At 50.5% G+C, this 12,534-nt stretch overlaps 1 protein-coding gene across 7 annotated transcripts in view; it reads left to right on the plus strand.

Annotated features, from left to right (window-relative positions):
* Positions 1–12,534, plus strand: part of lef1 (lymphoid enhancer-binding factor 1) — a 38,212-nt gene extending 25,678 nt beyond the window's left edge. For 3 of the 7 annotated variants that reach the window (XR_014126585.1, XR_014126586.1, XR_014126587.1), the window contains 5 exons: positions 1,358–1,477; positions 2,234–2,396; positions 2,853–5,286; positions 6,093–6,133; positions 11,710–12,534. Coding sequence is in view for 4 of the 7 variants with exons in the window: in XM_081724859.1 (XP_081580985.1) it covers positions 1,358–1,477; positions 2,234–2,396; positions 2,853–2,960; positions 5,238–5,286; positions 11,710–11,789 (520 nt within the window). In the remaining 3 variants the exon portion in view is untranslated. The remainder of the gene's footprint in view (positions 1–1,357; positions 1,478–2,233; positions 2,397–2,852; positions 5,287–6,092; positions 6,134–11,709) is intronic. The other 4 variants (XM_081724857.1, XM_081724856.1, XM_081724859.1 and 1 more) reach the window with 4 other exon arrangements.

Here is a 12,534-nt window from a genome sequence, read left to right on the forward strand (position 1 = left end):
GCCAGAGCTGATCTCCCCCAGTTCCTCGGCTCGTCACAGAGACGCACGTGAGTCGAATGTGAGACACGAAGGAGACAAGGGGAGAAAACAGGTCGGCGCCTCTCGCGCCGGCCGCAGCGGCGAACAAGGACCCTGCCTGTAAACACGCTGGTCCCAGAGCAGACCGCAAGCGGTAGTCGGGGCCAAACCCTGGGCCGAGATCAAGACGGAGGCTAACCGAAACTGAACAGAGCGCACGGAGACCAGTTCCCGGGCTGTCTGAACCCCATAGCTGTCACTGAACGCAGAATACAGCGATGCTAAAACAAAACACATTACACACGCAGCTGGGGGACCAACACAGATGGCTGGAACAAATGGTTTGAAGATCATTCACTGGACCACCACACAGTTCTCTGACCCTCGAAATTAGAAGCGCTCACTGAAGAAGGTTCCTGCCGTCCCCTGCGTGCCCGCGGTGGGGGGTTGTTGCAAAGATAATGCAATTTTAGCTAAAGGGCACCAAAACACAGCTAAGCAGCACACAGCTCAAACCACTGTGGACGCAAGCCACCCCGTGCGCAAGCCGGGTACAGTGCTCATCCTCTCTGCCTGGGGAATGTAACTCTGTGGTGGGTACTGGTGCCATTCTTGGGCAGCCCGATGCTGGGGTGTCTCGGGGTGGGGGTGGCTGCCTTCCTGGGTGTGCCAAACATGCGGGACAGTGCACGAGCATTCTGCCACTGCAGCGAACCCAGATCAGAGCCAGATCTCCAGTACAGCATGTGACAATAGCCCACAGAATAATAACAATCAAAGTCCAGTTGTTTAATAGTAATTTACATTTACTTTTACATTTACGCCGTTTGGCAGACGCTCTTATCCAGAGCGACTTACCAAAGTGCTTTGTCGTTTCCTCATAGAATACATCCTAGTACAGTACAGCAGGTTAGAGTCTAACATACCAGTGAACTAGAATACTGTAGAAATACAGGCATCACTGCTGATGACTAGATTTACAAAACACATATAAGCTCTATAACAGACAACAATCAGTGCAATAAACAAAAAGTACTAGAGTTAGTCAACATCAGTGTAATAAACACCCTAAAATAAGTACTAGAGTTTTAGTTAGTCAACATTGGATCAGGATCACTGCTTATAGATTCCACAAATATATGGGTCTTCAGTAGTAATAACACCATGGTTATTTATTATTGTTATTATTATTAATAATAAAAATGCAAAAGAACATCTTAAAACATGTTGAGTTCCTAATCTGAAATGTAAAACACATTCTGTACTGCAGACTATACTGCTGTGTCCCTCTGTGTCTCACACAGTTACACGCACTTATTTCGGGCTTCTCTGTTTGAAGGTTTTCTCACCACATGGTTCCAGGGCCCCCGGGCCCCCACGCCACAGGTATTCCCCACCCTGCCATCGTCAGCCCCCAGGTCAAGCATGAGCCCCCCCACGAGACGGACCTCCTGCACATGTGAGTGTCCTCCTCTTTTCTCCTCCTTCACTTCCTCCCGCTCTGCCTGTTCCTGTTCCACCGAGTCACGGAGAGATTCGTCAGACTCCTCCCTTCGCACGGATAGTGCGCTCTGTCCCGGACCCATCGTGTGTCATCACCACGCTACTCCCTTCTGCACACACACAATATTTGTTGAATTTCGACTTCTGTTCAGCCTGACCCAGAGAAGGTGTAGTGACCCAGACAAGGTGTAGAGACCCAGAGAAGGCATAGTGACCAGGAAAAGGTGTAGTGACCAGGAGACGGTGCAGTGACTAGATCAGGAGAAGGTGTAGTGACCAGGAGAAGGTGTAGTGACCAGACCAGGAGAAGGTGTAGTGACCAGGAGAAGGTGTAGTGACCAGATCAGAAGGTGTAGCAACCAGGAGAAGGTGTAGTGACCAGACCAGGAGAAGGTGTAGTGACCAGGAGAAGGTGTAGTGAGCAGGAGAAGGTGTAGTGACCAGACCAGGAGAAGGTGTAGTGACCAGAAGAAGGTGTAGTGACCAGATAAGACTTTCTCCCCACTTAGCTCCAGGTAGCTGATGGTGGAGTGCTGGGCTAAGACTCTGGCCTAGTTGGGTGATGTAATCTCAGTCTCTCTCTCAGTGCATGAAAGCACGCAACTGGACACGATTACCAGCCAGTGGATGACATCACTGTTGCTAGGTCCCTCTGTCTCCACCCCCCACCCCGGCCTGTCTCACGGCTGCTTGCCTGCGATCGTCCCTGTAGGAAACCTCAGCACGAACAGAGGAAGGAACAGGAACCCAAGAGGCCTCACATCAAGAAGCCGCTCAACGCCTTCATGCTGTACATGAAGGAGATGCGCGCCAACGTGGTGGCGGAGTGCACGCTGAAGGAGAGCGCTGCCATCAACCAGATCCTGGGCCGCAGGGTGAGTCTTCCCTCATGGTCCATCCCTGCTGGGGAGGGGAGGCGTGCAGAGCGCTTCCCGGGTTTGCCAGAACACGTTCCTCATTTTGGAAAAAACAAGAACCAGTGAGCGCATTTAACGCGTTAGCCCAAGCCCAAGCGATTTGGGGCTGGCGTATGCAGCAAAGCCACGCTCGGCGGCCATGTGGGGGAGCTGTCTGCTGACATCGTTTAAAGTAAAGTGCCACTAAATTGAAACCAGTGTTTTGATGTGAAATCAAAGTGGTTTTTTTTCCTGGCTGCTGGAGTTTTAATCTCCTCATCGTGTTTCTTCCTCGCCGCCCTTACGCACGACAACACCAGTACAAAACGCTTGCAAGTTTAAAAGGGTTTTGTACCACTCTACCACGCGTCACTCTGCTGGGGAACACGAGGCCGATCTCTCCACTGAGTGTGTGTGTTCTTGTTTCTGGAACAGTGGCATGCTTTATCACGGGAAGAGCAAGCAAAGTATTATGAGTTAGCGCGCAAGGAACGGCAGCTGCACATGCAGTTATACCCCGGCTGGTCTGCCAGAGACAATTATGTAAGTATCTACACGGACCCGGTGGCAAATGAGGTGTGTGTGAGTGTGTGTGTTGTTTTCAACCCTCTGACCCCACGGCTTTGCTCTGTCAATGCAATAGCAGATGTAGATGTCTGTTCACACACTATTAGAGTCAGGAACAAAAGAGCAAGTCTCTCTTTTTGGTCTCTCTGTATCTGTCTTGTGCATACCTGGCTCTCCCTCAGTTCACCAACACTGTGTTGTGTACGTGTGTGTATGTGTGTTCATGTTTTTGTGCACACGTGTGTGTGCGTGCGTGTGTGCATGCACGTGTGCATGTGTGCGTGTGCGTGCTCGTGTGTGTGTGTGTGTGTGTGTGTGCTCGTGTGTGTGTGTGTGTGTGTGTGTGTGTGTGTGTGTGTGTGAAACCTGCCTGTCTGTGTACAAAAGTGTGGCTCCAGCACTCGCGCTCACTCTACCACTGAGGTGCTTTGCACTGTTTATCTGTCTCCCCTGGGACATGGTTGCCATGCCTCTCTCACTGCTCCCACTATACAGCCACTGGCCGTGCTCAGTCCACACACACACACACACACACTCCAGCACAGACGCAGGGCTGTGCTCAGTCCACACACACACACACAAACACTCCAGCACAGACGCAGGGCCGTGCTCAGTCCACACACACACACTCCAGCACAGACGCAGGGCCGTGCTCAGTCCACACACACACACACTCCAGCACAGACGCAGGGCCGTGCTCAGTCCACACACACACACACTCTAGCACAGTCGCAGGGCCGTGCTCAGTGTAGCGTCCACACACACACACACCAGCACAGACGCAGGGCCGTGCTCAATCCACACACACACACACACTCCAGCAGACGCAGGGCCGTGCTCAGTCCACACACACACACTCCAGCACAGACGCAGGGCCGTGCTCAGTCCACACACACACACTCCAGCACAGACGCAGGGCCGTGCTCAGTCCACACACACACACTCCAGCACAGACGCAGGGCCGTGCTCAGTCCACACACACACACACACTCCAGCACAGACGCAGGGCCGTGCTCAGTCCACACACACACACACACTCCAGCACAGACGCAGGGCCGTGCTCAGTCCACACACACACACACACTCCAGCACAGACGCAGGGCCGTGCTCAGTCCACACACACACACACTCCAGCACAGACGCAGGGCCGTGCTCAGTCCACACACACACACACTGCAGCACAGACGCAGGGCCGTGCTCAGTCCACACACACACACACACTCCAGCACAGACGCAGGGCCGTGCTCAGTGTAGCGTCCACACCAGCAAAGACGCAGGGCTGGTCCAGCACCACTTCCTGTGTGGGATATTTCAACAGCACAGACAAAAAGACCTGTCACGGTGTGAACAAGACTAGGTTCAGCAACAGTCGTAGTCTTTACTTAAATAAATGAACTTTACACGAGAACCAGAGTGTTACAGTTCAAGAACCTGACAACGGACTTGAGCTTGTGAAGACGAAACAGTGACCGCGTGGAAAGCCAGTGGGGCCAAAACAGCGCTCAGAAACACTTCAAAGCAGGATCGACTTTCCATTCAGCTGGTTCCCCTACCAGTGGGCACAGGGCTGTATTCAGCCGTGCTAAACGGTAAGAGCTGTGAGTGTGTATGTGCGTGTTACACGCACGCTCCAGCCCTGCTCTGGCTCCTAGCTGTCAGCCACAGCTAGAGTACACAGATTAGCGACTGAATAAATGGATTATCAGACTTTTACAGCAGGCAACCAAAACGTGTCTTATATTGGACCGCAAAATGATGGCATGGTGCTATCTATACCTACTTACCCTGCGAAGGGATTTGGGCTAAGCTACAAATCCTCAAGCAATCCAGACTTCTGGCTCGAGAGTAGTGTTCTTCATGCAAATTAGAGTAGGACAGATATTTTATTTTGGATGTGTCATTTTTTTGATCGATAATTAGCCTCTAATGTCATGCAGAAGGATTAACAAGGAGTGTTTGAATTGTAGTGTTGTCATAGAGACGAACTGGATCAGGAAATGCAAAGACAAGGGGCTCCAACAGTGAGCTCGCATGGGCAGGAGCAAAAGGCTCCTTCAGTGCCGTGATAGGCTGGAGTGGTGATTGGCAGGCACCTTCAGTGCTGTGATAGGCTGGAGCAGTGATTGGCCGGGCCCTGGTCGGCCACGCCCTACAGGGGATGAGTGAACATGGCAAAAGGCAGACGGTTACGAGTGGTCTAGTGGCCGTGAGTGCTGGGGCCGCACTTTAAGCGTTCTCCTGGATATTTTCCAGGGAAAGAAGAAGAAAAGGAAGAGGGAGAAACTCCAGGAGTCTGCGTCAGGTAAGAGCCCTCTGCCCATCTGCTCCCTCTCTCCCTCTCTTTCCTTTGTGATTGGCTCCTTTCTTATAAGGGGCAGCCCTGGCCCGGACACCCAGGAACAGGTTGCCTTTGTGTCTGGAGTGGATCTTTAGGGAGTGGGACACAGGCAGATGATTACAGCTTCAGAAAACACACCACGCGGCCTCACCACACTTCACCACCGTCCTCTGTCACTCCTGCTTTTTAATTCATGCATCTGTCTGTCCATCCCTCGCACACCCCACACAGCTCAGTCTTTGGGATTAGTCTGTCCCCACTGTTGGGATTAGTCCGTCCCCATATTTGGGATTGGTCCGTCCCCTCTGTTGGGATTAGTCTGCCCCTCAATTGGGATTAGTCCGTCCCCTTTTTTTGGGATTAGTCCATCCCCACTTTTGGGATTGGTCCGTCCCCTCTGTTGGGATTAGTCTCACTTCAGTTGGGATTAGTCTCGCCTCAGTTGGGATTAGTCTAACCTTAGATGGGATTAGTCCGTCCGGCTCCCTTAGGCTTTTTCTTTGCTCTCTTTTCCTGTCTTGCTTCCTTAAGTCCTTCAGAGCAACACAACAAAATAACAAAAAAACACCTAATGTTATTCAAATTCTGTTTATAATACTGTGTTTGTTTATCAACCAGTCTGTCGGTGTTAGTGTGATGGAGTGCTGTACAGTAACACTTTAGATTCTGTACTGATCTCTGTATTTTTCTTAGGACCAGAAGGTTAAAGGTTAAAGGTTAGCATTTTAAGAGACCCCTCCCCCTTTGTTAAAAGATGCCATTTTCTACAGGTACAGGCCAGAGAATGAAAACGGCGTACATCTGAGCACTGGTAAGAGGCCCTCCCTGCACCTCCTCACACCTCGGCACCCTGACTGTGTTTACAGACTAACCCTAAAGTTGTCATCCTCAGCCTGTGTGTGTGTGCGTGCGTGCGCGTGAGTCAGTCTGCGTGTCCCTACGTGTGTGTGCTCATGATCTTCAGAACACATTCTCTCACGTAATGACCTGTGAGTTCTCGGTTCTTGTATTTCTCATTCTTTAAATGGAAAGTCCTTGTGGAGCTGTTGCTCTGTGAGTGTCTCTGCTGGGGGACAGCCCGTAGCATGTCCTGTGCTGTCACGCTGCACCCAGAGCTTACTCACTCAGCTTGCTATGGGACATCTGTGAGATCAGTGCAACCACGTGGACACTTCAGTGTTAAAACATTTCATCCTTACGTGAGCTTTTTTATTTGGTTTGAGGTTTTTTTATATCAATCTTTGGCACGGATCAGCAGCACACACTGCAGTTGATGCCTGGAATACTGTGGAGCTGTAGGCAATGTTCCGGTTTTAGCGGAGCTCTCCTGTCATCCGCCCAGATGGCCCCCACGTGCTGCGGGATGTGGAATGGAAGTGATGAAAACACAGCAGCCATGCCAGCGGTTTCCGGCCATGCAGCGTGGCTCGAGAACAAAAAAACCCCTTCATGAAGGATAGGATGTTACGAGCAGGGAAGAGGCCCTCTCCTTTAGGTAATGGTCCGTAGAAACGGAGCTCGCAGCTGCCAATGTGGCGGGACGAGGCTTCAGACTTCTGCTCTGTTCAAAGGCTCGTCGCGTCCTGTTATTCCGCAGCGAAAGCCGCGCAGATGCGACGAATCCGTTCGCCAGCCGAGCCGAAAGCGACCGGACAAAGGTTTTGCGGTCGATCGATTTGCGACCCCGCCGGTCTCCCCGAGCCCGGACCGGAGGGCTCTGCTCCTCGTCTTTTCTTCTCGAGAAAGCCTCTCGCGTCTGATCCCGTAATTAGCAGCGCGGGGCAGACGTAGGATGGACACCCTCACTGATCCACTGTGACAGCCTTAAACTAATATGCATAATACCAAGAATACTGCCACTATCCTGAAAGCGCTGAATGTATGCAGATCCCAAGAGCTGGATTGAGGTTAGCTTAGCGGGGGCTCCAGAAAACAGCGTTTAAATGAAATAATTTGTCTATATCTGTTTTTTCGCCCTTGAGCTGTCTGAGGAATGCAGCATGGCTCTTTATAATGGCGTGCCTCAGTTCACATTTAATGTAAACCTTGTTTTTGTTGATGTTTTTTGTTTTGAGTTTTGTTTTTATATATATCGCTGAACTGCTTTCGAGCTTTCGAAATTGAGCATATAGGTCACATAGATTGTTCTGGGGGGTTATTTGCATGTATTTTTTTATCTGTCTCTGCACAAGATGCACACATATATAATCATACATTTGATAATTAAACAAAAATAATAATGTTTCATCTGTTTGTTATGCTGCATCTTTGGGAACGATTCTGAGGACTCCTGGAAACACTGTAGTGACCTGTAGTGACCTCTGGTCTACACACTAGGAGATAATTGTCAGTATAGGGACACACACATGGCCTGCAGGCTCTGCTGCCATGGGTTTTCCTTATGGTGTGTGTGTGTGTGTGTGTGTGTGTGTGTGTGTGTGTGTGTGTTTGTTTGAGTGTGTGTGTGTGTGTGTGTTTGTTTGAGTGTGTGTGTGTGTGTGTTCGTTTGAGTGTGTGTGTGTGTGTGTGTGTGTTTGTTTGAGTGTGTGTGTGTGTGTTCGTTTGAGTGTGTGTGTGTGTGTGTTCGTTTGAGTGTGTGTGTGTGTGTGTGTGTGTGTTTGTTTGAGTGTGTGTGTGTGTGTTCGTTTGAGTGTGTGTGTGTGTTTGTTTGAGTGTGTGTGTGTGTGTGTTTGTTTGAGTGTGTGTGTGTGTGTTCGTTTGAGTGTGTGTGTGTGTGTGTTCGTTTGAGTGTGTGTGTGTGTGTGTGTTTGTTTGAGTGTGTGTGTGTGTGTTCGTTTGAGTGTGTGTGTGTGTGTGTGTTCGTTTGAGTGTGTGTGTGTGTGTGTGTGTGTGTTTGTTTGAGTGTGTGTGTGTGTGTGTTTGTTTGAGTGTGTGTGTGTGTGTTTGTTTGAGTGTGTGTGTGTGTTTGTTTGAGTGTGTGTGTGTGTGTTTGTTTGAGTGTGTGTGTGTGTGTGTTTGTTTGAGTGTGTGTGTGTGTTTGTTTGAGTGTGTGTGTGTGTGTTTGTTTGAGTGTGTGTGTGTGTGTTTGTTTGAGTGTGTGTGTGTGTGTGTTTGTTTGAGTGTGTGTGTGTGTGTGTTCGTTTGAGTGTGTGTGTGTGTGTGTGTTTGTTTGAGTGTGTGTGTGTGTGTGTGTGTTTGTTTGAGTGTGTGTGTGTGTGTGTTCGTTTGAGTGTGTGTGTGTGTGTGTGTGTGTGTGTGTGTTTGTTTGAGTGTGTGTGTGTGTGTGTGTTCGTTTGAGTGTGTGTGTGTGTGTGTGTGTGAGGGAATGCGGCAGAGGTGGAGGCATTAGGGAAGGGCAGGGTGAACTCTGTGGAATGAAAGGAAGAGCTGTACCAGCGGGAGCCGCAGAGAGAGAGAGAGAGACACGAAAATAAAGATCCCTCTCGTGCTGGAGAGGGGAGAGGAGCCCACGTCCCTCCCACCCTGTTTCCAGGGCCAGGGCTCCGCGTAAGCCCCAGGGCTCTGATGCCAGTCACCTGCGTCAGGGCCTCTCCATTTTAAGTCCTCGGAACAATCACACAGGAAGCTTTAGGTAGGAAACGCAGTGAGGTTTGAGTGTGGAGTGAGACTTGGCAGAGCTTGTTCTTCGTCCGTTTCCTGTGTGATACGGGGACGGCCGCCTGACTGATGGCTGTGACATCCCTCGGGCGTAGCAACCTTGTTTTGGTGAAGCGAATGGCCTCCACCTGTGCCTGGAGTTTAGGGTGGAGTCGCGGGTCCATTGTGCAGACACACAGCTGACTGGTGGAGTGGTCTGAAAGTCGAGACATCCCTGCATGTTGTGCTGTCTTGTCTGCTCTCTCTCCCTCTCTCACACACACACACACACGCACACACACTCCAGCCATATACTTCCTTCCTATCCTTGCGTGTAAATCTGGCTCCTATTGTAAATGCAGGCAAGGCAACTCCCCTCCCCCACCCCCCGCAGCTGCCTGGGAGAGGCAGCGGGGCTCTTTGAAGCCGGCCGCCGGTGGAGGGGAGCAGTCATTGTGCCGCCCTTTGATAGTGCCGCCCCGGCCCGCAGATCTGGCTGTGCGGGGGCCGCTGGCCCGAAGCCCCCGCTGCAGCCGCTACGCCGTCCCCGGGCCCCCAACCGCCGCTCCTCTGATGTGGGCAGACCCTTCCCAGCTCCAGTCTCGGGGTCTCCAGCACACGCCCGAGGTTTCCTTCCCTCGCTCCCTCCCTCATGCCTATTCTGGGCTCCTTTTCCTTCTGAGACTCTTCAGGGGTGTTTTAATGGCCTCCCCTGCACAAACAGGATTAAGACACAGAGAGAATGAGAGAAGGCGACAACCTACCCCACCCCCTTTTCTGCGGAATGGTTGGTTCCAGTGGAATTCTTAAGGTGTAATTGTACTGGGGCTTTTCCCTGGATCACTACTGTCTCTGGGCCAGAGGAACTGCTGACAGAACGAAGCACTTTGTTCTAAACATCATTTTCTTCCAGGTGCTGTTTTATTGCTGGGCCCCAGTGTTCTGGCGGCTTCCCCCGAGCACTGCTGCACTCTGAGAGGCTGCTTGGCTTTATGGAGTCAGTGCCTGGCAGGGCGCTGTCGAACCAAACACCCAACCACACGCAGCAAGGCTAGACCACTGGACCGCTGCAACGAGAGCGAGAGGGAGAGAGCGAGAGGGGGAGAGAGAGGGGGAGAGAGAGGGGGAGAGAGAGAGGGAGAGAGAGAGGGAGAGAGAGAGAGAGGTGGGGGGGGGCTTTCCAGCAGGCTGGAGTTAACACAACCCAGATTATGCTTACACACACGCACGCACGCTTGTGCCTGAAGTCTTTAGTGTTTTATTCAAAGTGCTCGTGCCTGCCAGAGTATGATGGTGATGTCATGCACATTTTGGCGTGTTCCTTGCTTTACTGACCCGGGTCCTGCAGCACTGAGGTGTGGCGTGAGTCTCGCTGGCTAAGCAGGTACCCCGCTGTCTCCAGTGGCCTTGCCTCACTTAGAAGAGATGGGGCAGAAAAGATCTGCAGATCTGCTGTTTCCTTTCTCTCTCTCTCTTTTTCGCTCTACCCTGTTCCCAAAAGTCTGCATGTGGGACTCTTTTGGTTAGCTTATTTTCAGAGTCGTTTTTCTTCCTTTCTGAGCTGCACCGGAGAGAAACCCAAACCGCTGGTGTGGGTGGAGGGAGGTGTGCCGGCCCCAGCTGCAGGCTCTTTGATTTGCCCCGGGAGGTGAACGGGCCGACTGAGGGGCGTGAGGCCGTGCCAGTTATCTTAACCTCCCACACTTCAAAGACTGCCTCACCTCGCCTCGCCTCGCTTTGCCTTGCCTTGCTGCCAAGGTGATAGAGAGAGAGAGAGAGAGAGAGAGAGAGAGAGAGAGAGAGAGAAAGAGAAAGAAAGAAAGAAAGAAAGAAAGAAAGAAAGAAAGAAAGAGAACAGAAAAAGAACAAACGAGTTAGACTGAGTGAGAGAGAGAGAGAGAGAGAGCGAGAGAGTGGCTGACCCTCAAAACAGAGGAGCATTTCATTTCCTGTGAGCTGGGTGTGGGCAGGGCATTCCACAGCTCTAATGGGGAGTAACTCTTGAATCCTGGCGTTTGTGTGGAGGTGGAGGGTGTTCTGACACCCCTCTCTCCCGTTTCATGTGTGGGCCTTAAGGAAGGCCACGCGGGAGCTTTGAGGTGCCAGGATGAAAAGAGCAGTAAAAGACAGAGGGGTAAAAGAAAAGACACCAGGGCCCTTTGGTCACTGTTGTTCTCTCCCCGCCTCTCTCTCTCTCCCTCCCTCTCTGTCTGTCTCCATCTCTCTCTCTCTCTCTCCCTCCCTCTCTCTCTCCCTCCCTCTCTGTCTGTCTCCATCTCTCTCTCTCCCCCACCATATTAGGGTCAGCTATCACTGGAAAGAAGCAAGCCAAAGTCCCCACTTGGTTTGTGTGTGTGTGTCACACTTTCACGAAGCTGACTTCCGCTGGTGTTCTTTGGACCTGAGCTCAAGGGAGCTCCACTCCTGTGCTCCATCCTTTTCATCAGAAATTCCATTTGATGCGCGTCCGAGTTGTGTCCGTAAATCTCCTCTCTAGCTGAAATAGCTCTGTATCCCAGAATGCTTTGGACACGTGACGATCTGATTAGTTTCGCACGTTGTGTCTAGTTGTGTGAGTGATGGAGAGTTTGATGTTTAGGGAACACTACATGGAAGTTTTCTAAAGATTTATTTCTCTTGCTGTCATCTGTACATTTATCTGGACTTCATACCTTTATATGATTTATTTCCGTCGTTATGTCATTTTATTTCTATAAATTAAAACTTTTATTTAAGTATTTCAGCTGTTGTACACTGTTTATGAATTTAATGTAAAATAATCGCATCTGTGGAAGAAGATGACACTGTACTGGTGTGTGTTTTGGACAGGAGGAAAACGAACGGCTTTCTCCTCGCGCGGAGCAAAGGCAGCAGCTACAGGGCCTCTCTTGGAGATGGAAGCCTGCTAGATTCCATGACCTTTGACCCCTCTGCGACCTCTTGACCCCCGCCAACATTTTGGAGGGCTCCAGCTCTCGAGCGTGCTCTTCTGCTGTAGAGACACTGAAAACTGAAAACAGACAATTACTACTTTGCCAAGACCCACCACACACTCATGCATACACAGAGAAATACGCAGCCAACAGTACACACACCTTCATTTTTTGTTTTTTCATTTTTGGCTTGTTTGATTCGTTCTTGTTTGATTTGTTCTCCCAAAGTCCAAGTTATTGCACTGATATTGTTTCTTCTGGCAATTTGTAAAGCGCACCATGCCACCACACACACGCAGAGAGGAGAGCAAACCTTTCGGCCCCGCCCACACCTGTCCCTAAGTTATTTTTAAGTTATTTGGCCCCTCCGTTTCCAGTATGTCCAGTCCAGTGAGTTTTCTCAAGCCCCCACGACGCAGCCCATCTGGGGCCAGACACCTTTTCAGGAGACTTCTCTTTGCAACATGGAGGGATCATGTGTTGGCTTGAAAACGTGCTCTCAAGACTCCATTTTATATTTTGACCAGTTGGTGCAAAAAAGGATCAACATTGAGTTTGCTTTTATTTTGTAGGTTTAAGTTCAATTTTGAATGCTTTTTGTATTTTAAATATTCATTTCATCTCTTGGTGTATATTTTAAGTGATTTTATCTTTATTTTTTATATATATACTGGTGTGTGTGTGTGTGTGTGTGTGTGTGTGTGTGTGTGTGTGTGTGTGT

Source organism: Electrophorus electricus, chromosome 12 (assembly GCF_041902795.1).
Source record: "Electrophorus electricus isolate QZ-2024a chromosome 12, ASM4190279v1, whole genome shotgun sequence".
NCBI classification, from domain to species: Eukaryota; Metazoa; Chordata; class Actinopteri; order Gymnotiformes; family Gymnotidae; genus Electrophorus; species Electrophorus electricus.